General features: G+C 40.6%; 1 protein-coding gene across 3 annotated transcripts in view; it reads left to right on the top strand.

Annotated features, from left to right (window-relative positions):
• The window catches only part of LOC136858382 (uncharacterized), a 523,023-nt gene extending 510,537 nt beyond the window's left edge, over window positions 1-12,486 (top strand). For all 3 annotated transcript variants that reach the window (XM_067137884.2, XM_067137885.2, XM_067137886.2), the window contains exon 17: window positions 11,889-12,486. In XM_067137884.2, the coding sequence (XP_066993985.2) occupies window positions 11,889-12,004 (116 nt within the window). In that variant the 3' untranslated portion in view covers window positions 12,005-12,486. The remainder of the gene's footprint in view (window positions 1-11,888) is intronic.
• Window positions 12,487-12,786: the final 300 nt, after the last annotated feature.

Here is a 12,786-nt window from a genome sequence, read left to right as displayed (position 1 = left end):
TTGAATGGTGGAACATCCCTCAAACTCTATCCTATATAACGTCCAATGTTGATTATTTTTTGTTACGTGTTTGGGGATTACTGACAACTATGTAAAGCTTATTTTCAAACACTTCTTTTCAGCAGATTGTAGATTTCAAAGCAGTCTGTTTGTTAAATAATCAAGGCAATGCTATAAAGTTGTTGCAAAAGAAGGAGAAAGTGTTTCATATTGAAGAAAAGTTACATTTAATAAGCCGTTACAAAACAGGGAATCAAACATCAGCATCGTGAAGGAATTGGGTGTATCACACTCAACGATTTCCACAATTTGGAAGGACAGAGAGAACGTCTCATTTATTAGCCAAGACTTTGTGTGATATTATTGATCAATTTACATTGTTGCTACTTCTTTCCTCACTAATTATTTTATATTTTTCTGACTTATTGCTGTATGTACTGCATAAACATTAGAAGAAAAGTTCCTCTCAGTCCCACTCCACATATTCAGTACTCATTTCACTTATGATTCTTGAATTTTAACTTTGTTCTGTTAATTACCCATGTGAGTGTGCAGCCTAAAACTTACAGATATAACATTTTTAGCAATAGGAAGAAAAGGCAGTATGTGCGATTATCGCCTATACGACTGTTAATTGATGGTCCCATCAAAGTCGTTAAAACTACGAAGAGTGTACTATATTGTTTTACACTTTATTTTTTTTCTACCCAAATGAAGTACATTACACATCAGTTCTTACGTCCACCATCTCAACATAATCTCTTGTAACTGTATGCACTTCTGCCATCGATGTTTTGGTCTCTCCAGATCTTTCTGAAACCATTCTTTCGGAGTGCTGCGTACCCATGCCTTAACAGCTGTGTCCAGTTCTGCAAAATCCACAAAACAGCGACCACCCAGAGGTTTCTTCATGTTCCCGAACAGGTAGTAATCACTTGGTGCCAAGTCGGGAGAGTATGGTGGGTGTGGCAGCACCGTGAACCTCATTTGATCAATGGCAGCGGTGGTCTCTCAGCTAGTGTTAGGTCATGTCTCATCACCAGTCACAAGCCTAGCCATGAAATTGGCTGGATCTTGATCATGGAATTGCAAAAGTTCTCTGCACACGTCCACACACCTCTGCTTTTTGTCTGCAGACACCCATGTAGATGACACCTTCCCCAACCGTAAGTGGCCGTGCACGATCCGCTGCAGGGTGTTTCAGCTAATTCCCATGGCTGCCTCTATTTCCATAAATGTGATGCATTTGTTTCCTTGGATGGCCTATTCGACCCGGGCAATGTTGGCTGGTGTTGACACTGTCACCTTCCTTCCAGAACTGGTTCCCTTGTCCACTGATGTGTGCCCTGTTTTCCAACCTTCCACCCAGTTGTATTTTCCATGACAGCACACATTCCCCACAGACTGCCACCAAGCGCTGATGAATTTCTGCAATAGACACGCCTTCTTTCCATAGGAATCAAGTCGTATAGCATTGTCCTTGATGGTTGCTTTGCATGTTGTCTGCGCCTACGCTGACAGTCTTGTTATGAAATGGCTATGACGAGTGCATTCGTTGGCCCCTGTGCGTGTGCTGCTACCAAACAGTGTAACAAGACACTAGTTACATGTCACCACCACGAACCTACTACGCTGGCGTAGCAGGGGGAGAGGTGATACTCCCAGGTGACGGATAGGAGGGGGTCCTAACTGGCTTGCCGGCGGACTTGAGGGAAATAAAATACCTCTCACGGACCAAACACACAACCCCCTGCAGGTGGGGGACGCACATGTAGAGTACACCCGCGGTATCCCCTGCCTGTCGTAAGAGGCGACTAACAGTGGCCCAAAGAGCTCTCAACTTGGGAGTGTGGGTTGGCGACCACGGGGCCCTTAGGTGAGTCCCGGTATTGCTTCCACTTACTTGTGCCAGACTACTCACTTTCGTCTATCCTGTCCGGCCTCCCTTGGCCAACTCTTGTTCTTTTCCGACACCGACGGTATTAGAGTATTCGAGGCCTAGGGAGTGTTTCATTTTCACGCCCTTCGTGGCCCTTGCCTTTCTTCGTCCATTACTTCATTTTTCGAAGTGACGGATTCCTTCTTTCTTCTTCTCTTTTCTCTCTCTCTACCCGCTGTAGGTGGGGGCCGCAGACGAAAAATACACCCACGGTATCCTCTGTCTGTCATGAGAGGTGACTAAAAGGGGCGACCAAAGGATGATTGTATGAGAACCATGACAATACTTTTGAGTAGTACCATCACGCGGGGAAAACCATGGGTCGCCTTTACTTGCGAGTAGTACCACTATGTTAGGTACACAATAGGTTTGTGCTTAGTAGCAGCAGAGAAAGGGTCACTGTGGGTTTCCAGTACCCGTGAGTCGTACCCATGTGAGCAACACCACGGGTCTGGGCGTTGCCTGTCCTTAGTACCACTATATGAGGGACACCATGGGTCTGCGTTGCCTGTGATTAGTACCCACTATGTGAGGAACACCACGGGAATACCGGCGCCCGTGATTAGTACACTAGGTGAGGAACCCCATTGGTTTGCGTTGGCTATGAGTGGTGCCATTGTGTAAGAACACCATAGGTCTACATTACCTGTACGGTGTACAATACTTGTGAGTAGTACCATCATGTGTGGAACACCGTGAGTCTTCACTACTTTCGATCAGTACCCCAACATGACAAATACCATGGTTCTACTTTATTAGCGATAAGTACCATTCTGAGGGCCCTTTGACCTGGATTTTGGACCCCTTTAGATATCAAGCATCCTCGATTCAGGATTGTCTTTATAAGTGGTCCCTTGGTCAGTAATACTATTATTTATGACTTTTTTCAGTCAGATCCACTGGTTTTTTTTTTTTGTTTGTTCATGTCCATCCAGGTTTTTGAACTTTTTGTTATTTCATTTCGTACCATTAGGGGCCGATGACCTCGATGTTAGGCCCCTTTAAACAACAAGCATCATCATCATCATCGCATGTCACCACATTCAAAAATGAAATGTGAACCATACCCGGAAGTACAAAAAATAAAGTGTAAAATAATATAGTACGCCCCTCGTAATTTTGACTGTATTTTATTTTCTAAAAAGAATCGCACAGTTAGATGAATTCAACAAATACTGTATGTTTATAGAAGTGTCTGTTGGGGAGAATTTCCAACTGCTCATAAAATTTATATTGCTTTGAGGAGGGAGAAGTAGCTTAGAAAGGTTCCTCAGCATTAAGCATATTGAAATATTGCCAAATTTTTGAATGGAAAGATGTGACAAAATTTCATCAAGAACAGCAGTCTAATTTTGAATATGCATAACTAGGATTTCCAGGGACACAATATGTGTGTACTACATGGACGAAATGTGGGTTAGTTTGTCGCACAATTAAGTTTACTTGGCAAGATTTTAAAAGTAAAGGTTGTTAAAAGACGCCTGTGAGGAAGTTCAATTGAATGATAAGCACACCAGGTAAAAAATTAGTTACCCGCTTGAAAGAGTATAGTGGTCTCTTTGGAGCGATGTAGATGATGTTCCACTGGTACCAGGTATCAAGGATATCCTTGCCTTCCTCAACAGGATACGGAGTGTTTCCTTCTAAATGGCGTGAGAGAATTATAATACCAATTCCCAAGCCAGGTAAAGATCCACAGCTTGTGGATAGTTACAGGCCAATATGCCTGACAAATGACCTGTAACCTATTTGAAAGGATGATATACTCACGAATTGTGCAGGCCATGGAAGAGAGATGTTTCTTGACTAACTATGGGTGTGGTTTTCACTCTCACTGGTCTAGAGTTGATGAATTTCATCTTATTCATAATTTAACTCTCACCGATCTGCCACCGATCATCTAGTCAGGCTGGAGAGCGCCATTCAGGAGGCCTTCCTCCAGAAGGAAACCTAGCCGCAGAGTTTTTAAACCACTTTAGGTGCTTTGACAAATCTCTCCGTCCTGGCTCTCAACCGCACTCCGGTATAAAGACGGATCTGTCCGTCCGCACGTAGTGTTTATTTCCGGGCCCGCTCCAAACCTGTTTCCTTTGTGAAGAGATTTGATATTAGTAAGGTAACCTCTTGACAGATGGAAGCACTGTTTTATTCCATTGATGCATTCGATAAACACTTCTGTGCCGTTATTCTCTGGAAAGAATAACCTGTATCTTAGTAACCTCATCGTAAGTGAAACCATGGCTGCCTCCAAGTTGAGTGATGAAGCAATTATAAGGGAATTTTTTAGAAGAGAGTGACATTGATGTAGAAATAAGCGACGAAGAATTTAGTGGAAATGAAAGTAGTTTGTGTGACAGTGACATGAGCGCTGGTAGGGGTGAACAAAGTGTTGTTTTGCAGTCAAATGTGTTACTGAATTTTAGGCCTACATCTGATGCCACACCAACGGCTTCTAATCATCTTTTACACAATAGGAAATGGATCTGGGAGCACATAAGTAATGCTCCAGAGTATCATTCATGCATCGCAACTGGTTAAATAAATAGTGTTGTTCAAAGGCGTCTAGGACAATGCCCTAACGAACCGCAAGTTGTGAACGAATTTCGAACAGCAGACTTTTGGGAACATCTAACCAAAGAGACAAATGCTTATGCAAGTAAATGTCTTCTATCAGTTGCCAAGGAGATAAATAGGGTAATGTCATATGAAAAGGAACACTGCTTTCTTGTATCTGTGGATGAAATGAAGGCCCATTTTGCTCTGTGTATCCTAACATCACAAAATAAGAAGCCCTCACTCCAAGACAATTGGTCTAAATGCAGGGTTATGGAGACTCCAATTTTTGGAGAAACCATGCCTTTCAAGAGGTTCAAATCTATAAATAAATTCCTCCACTTATGTACTGATGTCCCTGAAACTGCTGGTGATAAACTTAGGAAAGTAAAGCCTGTGCTTGTTTTACTTTTAGTTAGATTTCAAAAGGTCTATGTGCTTGGAAAAAAAAGTGTCTATAGATGAAAGTCGGATGAAATACAAGGAAGGGCTTTCATACGTACAATATAACCCATCAAAGAGAGCCAGGTTTACATCAAAATATACAAGGTGTGTGCATCTGATAATGGGTACTATTGGAACTTCAGAATTTATACTGGGAAGGAGAATGGCAGGGAAGTACCTACAGCAGGATTACTTTCAAGTGAAAAAGTATTTATGGAAATGTGTGGAGAGCTTTTGGGTTGCTGGAGAACACTGGACATAGATAACTGGTACAGTTCACCCACATTATTCAGAAATCTACTGGATAATAAGACTTACGCTGTTGGTACAGTGAGACCAAATAGGAAGTTCATGTCCAAGGAACTCAGCAGCACAAAGGTGAAAAAGGGGGAACTCACCTTCGTTTCCAGTAATGGGGCTGTGAAATGGGTAAACAAGAAGGTGGTGCACATGCTATATACATAACATAGCAGACCAGACAAGAAAAAGTTCAGACCCAATCTTGTTGTTGACTACAACTGTGGAATCTGTGGAATCTGTAGTGTGATTGGTTGTGAATAGAAGATTATAAAAGTGCTTGCTAAAATTACAGATACTTGCATTCTGAATGTTGTAAGACATAATAATCAGTAATGAAAATAGACTAGAACCATGTCTGATATTGTGTCTTCGTTATAAATTCTATGAAAATGGACTGACTTAATATAATATTTCAAGAATGAATGTGCTGCTGACAGTACAAAGAATTTCAATCCTCCTCTACTGCTTTTTCAGTCTGAGCTGAAAACCTTTGATATAACACTTTCAGCAGGACGAATAGAAAAAAAAAAAAAAAATAGTGTGATACTACTGGTGCTGGTTGACATATTCCTTTAGTACATGGCTACTGTAACTAAGTATGGAACAGCTGACTATGAACTCATGAAATGGGATGTAAAGCAGTTCAATTCAGAATTTCATGTTTAAATAAATTATTTAAAACAGTCTATTCGTTATTGATGTGTTTCTGAATTGTACACTCTATTTATGGACCTGTGGTTGTGTTTATTTATGATATGTGTTTGAAGCAAAATAGGATCAGATGTTCATTGTTTCGGGAGAAATCTATGAAAAATACAGTGGAAATATTTTATAGTTATTAATGATTTAATGGTTCATGTTTGTGGGTTACTGTAGTCACGTCCTAGTTCGTGAACCATGGGCAACGGCTGAGTAGCCTAGTAAGTGGTCCTGAGAGTCGGGATACCAGTTGCTATGGAATGGGAGTGGGCATCTCGGACATATTCTGAGTCGTGGCCCTCCTTGTGCTCAGACGGCTAAGACTATACAATTCACCGGTGGTCCATAACCCGTTAGAGGAGAGATCCTCACTTGGACTATGTGCAAGTAGGGCAGCATCCTGCTTCATGAATTTACCGAGTTCAGAACACTTTAAGCAAGCCTCGGACCTGTGGGAGTAATGGAGTCCCAATCCCATTTGACAGGCGAGGGACTCCTTGGAAACAACTTGGCGAACGAAATGGAATTCGATGGGGAGCTATCGATATTAATGGGGCTTATGGAAGAAAGTAGAACTGGCTGAGTCAGCAAAGAGGATGCATCTGGATGTGCTAGGAGTAAGTGATATTCGGGTAAGGGGAGATAATGAGGAAGAGATAGGAAATTATAAAGTGTACTTGACGGGTGTTAGAAAGGGAAGGGCAGAGTCTGGGGTAGGGCTCTTTATCAGGAATACCATTGCACGCAACATAGTTTCTGTTAGGCACGTAAATGAGCGAATGATGTGGGTAGATTTGTCAGTGGGAGGAATTAGGACAAGAATTGTGTCCGTGTATTCACCATGTGAGGGTGCAGATGAGGATGAAGTTGACAAGTTTTATGAAGCATTGAGTGACATCGTGGTCAGGGTGAACAGCAAGGATAGAATAGTGCTAATGGGCGATTTCAATGCGAGAGTTGGGAATAGAACTGAAGGATACGAAAGGGTGATTGGTAAATGTGGGGAAGATATGGAAGCTAATGGGAATGGGAAGCGTTTGCTGGACTTCTGTGCTAGTATGGGTTTAGCTGTTACGAATACATTCTTCAAGCATAAGGCTATTCACCGCTACACATGGGAGGCTAGGGGTACCAGATCCATAATAGACTTTATCTTAACAGACTTTGAATTCAGGAAATCTGTTAGGAATGTACGAGTTTTTCGTGGATTTTTCTGATCTGTAGTGAACTAAGTATCTCTAGGCCTAGGGTAGAGAAAGTGAAATCTGTCTGCAAATGAATAAGGGTAGAAAGTCTCCAGGACGAGGAAATTAGACAGAAGTACATGGATATGATTAGTGAGAAGTTTCGAACAGTAGACAGTAAGCAGGTTCAGGATATAGAAAGTGAATGGGTGGCATACAGGGATGCTGTAATAGAAACAGCAAGGGTATGCCTAGGAACAACTGTGTGTAAAGATGCGAAAAGGCGAACATCTTGGTGGAATGATGAAGTGAGAGCAGCCTGTAAACGTAAAAAGAAGGCTTATCAGAAATGGCTCCAAACAAGGGCCAAGGCAGACAAGGATTGGTACATAGATGAAAGAAACAGAGCGAAACAAATAGTTGTTGAATCCAAAAAGAAGTCATGGGAAGATTTTGGTAATAACCTGGAAAGGCTAGGTCAAGCAGCAGGGAAACCTTTCTGGACAGTAATAAAGAATCTTAGGAAGGGAGGGAAAAAGGAAATGAACAGTGTTTTGAGTAATTCAGGTGAACTCATAATAGATCCCAGGGAATCACTTGAGAGGTGGAGGGAATATTTTGAACATCTTCTCAATGTAAAAGGAAATCATCATGGTGGTGATGCAAACAGCCAAGCTCATGGGGAGGAGGAAAATGATGTTGGTGAAATTATGCTTGAGGAAGTTGAAAGGATAGTAAATAAACTCCATTGTCATAAGGCAGCGGGAATAGATGAAATTAGACCTGAAATGGTGAAGTACAGTGGGAAGGCAGGGATGAAATGGCTTCATAGAGTAGTAAAATTAGCGTGGAGTGTTGGTAAGGTACCTTCAGATTGGACAAAAGCAGTAATTGCACCTATTTATAAGCAAGGGAACAGGAAGGATTGCAACAACTATCGAGGTATCTCATTGATTAGTATACCAGGCAAAGTATTCACTGGCATCCTGGAAGGGAGGGTGCGATCAGTCGTTGAGAGGAAGTTGGATGAAAACTAGTGTGGTTTCAGACCACAGAGAGGCTGTCAGGTTCAGATTTTCAGTATGCGCCAGGTAATTGAAAAATGCTACGAGAGGAATAGGCAGCTGTGTTTATGTTTCGTAGATCTAGAGAAAGCATATGACAGGGTACCGAGGGAAAAGATGTTCGCCATACTGGGGGACTATGGAATTAAAGGTAGATTATTAAAATCAATCAAAGGCATTTATGTTGACAATTGGGCTTCAGTGAGAATTGATGGTAGAATGAGTTCTTGGTTCAGGGTACTTACAGGAGTTAGACAAGGCTGTAATCTTTCACCTTTGCTGTTTGTAGTTTACATGGATCATTTGCTGAAAGGTATAAAATGGCAGGGAGGGATTCAGTTAGGTGGAAATGTAGTAAGCAGTTTGGCCTATGCTGACGACTTGGTCTTAATGGCAGACTGTGCCAAAAGCCTGCAGTCCAATATCTTGGAACTTGGAAATAGGTGCAATGAGTATGGTATGAAAATTAACCTCTCGAAGACTAAATTGATGTCAGTAGGTAAGAAATTCAACAGAATCGAATGTCAGATTGGTGATACAAAGCTAGAACAGGTCGATAATTTCAAGTATTTAGGTTGTGTGTTCTCCCAGGATGGTAATATAGTAAGAGAGATTGAATCAAGGTGTCATAAAGCTAATGCAGTGAGCTCGCAGTTGCGATCAACAGTATTCTGTAAGAAGGAAGTCAGCTCCCAGACGAAACTATCTTTACATTGGTCCGTTTTCAGACCAACTTTGCTTTACGGGAGCGAAAGCTGGGTGGACTCAGGATATCTTATTCATAAGTTAGAAGTAACAGACATGAAAGTAGCGAGAATGATTGCTGGTACAAACAGGTGGGAACAATGGCAGGAGGGTACTCGGAATGAGGGGATAAAGGCTAATTTAGGAATGAACTCGATGGATGAAGCTGTACGCATAAACCGGCTTCGGTGGTGGGGTCATGTGAGGCGAATGGAGGAGGATAGGTTACCTAGGAGAATAATGGACTCTGTTATGGAGGGTAAGAGAAGTAGAGGGAGGCCAAGACGACGATGGTTAGACTCGGTTTCTAACGATTTAAAGATAAGAGGTATAGAACTAAATGAGGCCACAACACTAGTTGCAAATCGAGGATTGTGGCGACGTTTAGTAAATTCTCAGAGGCTTGCAGACTGAACGCTGAAAGGCATAACAGTCTATAATGATAATGTATGTATGTATGTATGTATGTATGTATGATTTAATGATGTTACTTCAGAAATTGATTTGTCAGTAACTCCCAATATCTCCCAACATTTATGTTGAACTAAGTGATCTTTCAGTAATTCACCACAAAACTGATTGCATATCAAACTCAGTTTCAATGATTAGTTATAACTTTAATAAAAAGATGTTTACTGCTTTAGTGCACATGCTGTGCAGTATTTTGTAATAAACTTATTAAACCTCTAAAGTCACCATGTCATTCACATGGAATTTGTACATAACTATATTTCTGTGTTACGAAACAGAACCCAATATTGTCAGAGAACTTGATTTTCCAGGAGACTCTTTTAAATGTTTGTAGGATTGCTGAAATTCTCATTGTATTTCAACGACTTCCAAATTGAAGAGGCATAAATTTGTGAATATAACAAAAAAGGAACAAGTTTTATTCTTGTGTATTTATTTATTCAGCAACTTCAGGGAACAAATCACTCAGTTGTCTCAATATCATTGTCAGAATCTTCTGGTTCTTTGCTGCTTGATTTCAGATGTATATAAAAATTGTGACACTCCCTGTGAATTAGTGGAAGAAGACTTAGCACATCCATCTTCTAAAGAGGATTGATGGGTGAAGGACCATCATAACATTTCGTCAGCATGGGCGTCATTCAAGTACCCAGAATTTCTCATCAAGTGAATTTTTAATAGTGTTATCTCGGAAGCTTTCTCATACATGATCCATTTCATTTCTAGCCAGTTCACTTTCTTGCCCTCCATGTTGGTAGTCTTTGTTATCAGTTGTTCATGAACAAGGTTTGAAAATGATTTGAAGTCTTCTTGACTAGTTTCATGAACTTGAAATGGCATTTTGCTCCTCACAGTTTGGACGAATTGAATCTAGCCTCGGGATTGGGATTTCGGCAGTCATTTTTATCCTTTCAATGTAAGCATAATCTGCATTGCATTCTAAGCAACAGAAATTTCTGATCCACACAATAAATATGGCGGCTCTTGCTGACAAATAATGAGAACATGCAGGCCATGTTAATATTTCTGTTTTGCTAGGCTTTCAAGTTTTTCAAAACACAGCTGCAATTTCTTAAGAGCCTCTATGTCCAATTGCTTCCTGTCACATGTAGCAGTGAATTTGTGCCTCCGTCTGAGATGCAGTCTCAGATTGTCAAGTTCTACATTGAACAGAGGCGTATGTTAAATGAATCATTCGCCGTCAGTGAAGGGGTGTCCAAGGCTTTCTCCATTCAAAGATTAAGACCCTCATGGTTGAGTTTCCTTTTGCCTTATTTTCTTCAATATCTTCTCATTTGTAGGCTAAACCTGCCTTTTCCTTGTGTTGATTATATTCTATGTTCAACTGTTTCTTTTCATTTGGATCATTGCTTTGCTTAATTTTCAATAAATAAGAGTTGCATGTATCGACATGTGATTGTTTATATGAGTAACCTTTTGACTTAAATACCTCTTGAAATAAGTACACGAGCTAACATTTTGATGACCGGGCGAGTTGGCCGTGCGTGTAGAGGCGCGCGGCTGTGAGCTTGCATCCGGGAGATAGTAGGTTCGATTCCCACTATCGGCAGCCCTGAAGATGGTTTTCCGTGGTTTCCCATTTTCACACCAGGCAAATGCTGGGGCTGTACCTTAATTAAGGCCACGGCCGCTTCCTTCCAACTCCTAGGCCTTTCCTATCCCATCGTCGCCATAAGACCTATCTGTGTCGGTGCGACGTAAAGCCCGTAGCAAAAAAAAACATTTTGATGTTCCATTCTGTATTCATTATCCAGAATTCTCAAGTTTAAGTGGCTCCTCAGGTATTCTTTCTGAGGGTCCCTTCGTGAATAATGACTTTCATACTTGGGGGTACTTCTCTATATGCTCCAACATAGCCTTCCACTCTTCGATCTTCTTGTTTACAGGTTCACGCCGATCTCTTTGATCCTCAGGAGAAGCAACTGCCACAGAAGAATGTTTCAGTATTGGGTTCAGCTTAGTACCACGCATTTATCACTAGCACTAAAACGTAGGGAGCTAACACTAGGCAAATCCAGTATGGAATAATCATGAGTGGAAGGAACATCTAATTTGGTTGACTGGCATTGATACAGAAGTCTTACTTTCCCTATAAGAGAATATCTGATACTTCATACCTTTTAATTCACAAAAAGATGACATGTATTTACTATTACAAAAATGATCAGAGAATGTTTACAAACACACTACTGCTTTAAAACAACAGAACGTGCACCTCCTTACCTTCTTAACAACAGTAGCATTGCAGGCAGCAGGAATTATTTGTGTTATGCCTGTTAACAGGTGATTTGACAAGAGTCACTGCACTAGTAATTTCTATTTGTCCTGCTTTAAGTATGGGTGAAGGCTAGTTACATTCTATCCGTAAAGTTTGATAATCAGAGACAAATTATTTTGTGTTTACATCATACTTGTATCTTTTCATTATTTTATTTATCTAGATTTTTAAACTCTGTGGTTATGTTTCAGGAGTTCCCTTTGAATTGAGTGTTCCAAACCTGCTGATGGGTGATAGAAACTCTAAGCCCAACATTGAGCAACTGATACTGGATTTGGATTCTTCTGTGGAGCAAGATTGGCAGTAAAGTTGTGACGGGTAGCATTAGAGGAAGGTACAGATCGATGAATCTTCGTATCAGACTGGTACGCTGCTTGACAGAAGTGTTGTGTTTCAGCTGAAATAGTGTAATGTGCGTGTGAAGGTATTGCAACTTAGTGGTGGTGTCAGTGATAATTAATGTCCGGGAATGTTGTACGGTAATAGCGTAATACGTTGTCTTTGTTGCAGTACTGTATAATACATTTATCAGAACATTTGGCTGTGTTATATGGTATTAAGTGCAGGAGGGACAAACATTCAGTAGTATAATTACCATGATGATTTTGCTAAAGGTCTCTGGAATCAGTCAAATAAAATTTGTATATCATTCTGCATTCTGCCTTGTTTCGGTTTAACGGTCATGAAGGAGACTTGCATTAGTGAACTGCATATTTGGTGTAAAGTCAAATGCTTCATGATTAGTGGATTACCTCATGATATTAATAAAATTGTCATTTTCTTCCCTTTTATTAGAATATTGATTTACCTCTTTCCCATATGCACTTTTGGGCTTCTTTCTGTCTCTGCTTCAGACCTTTATCATTCTTAAAAATATGATGGTCATAAAGTATCACTTGGCAGGCATAAGTACCCTTCTCATATTGGTACAGTAAAATGTCATTTGCATATTAAGTGTATCCTTGTATAATGTATTTGATTCACTAATTACAGTAGAGCCCCAGTAATGCAGACACAGCAAATCCAAAATTTCAGATAATCCAAACAGTGGAATAGGATCCAAATATGGTACAGTACATTGTTAATTCA

This window comes from Anabrus simplex, chromosome 1 (genome assembly GCF_040414725.1).
Source record: "Anabrus simplex isolate iqAnaSimp1 chromosome 1, ASM4041472v1, whole genome shotgun sequence".
NCBI classification, from domain to species: domain Eukaryota; kingdom Metazoa; phylum Arthropoda; class Insecta; order Orthoptera; family Tettigoniidae; genus Anabrus; species Anabrus simplex.
The sequence above is the reverse complement of the archived record's forward strand: the minus strand, read 5'-3'. Positions and strand labels throughout refer to the sequence as shown.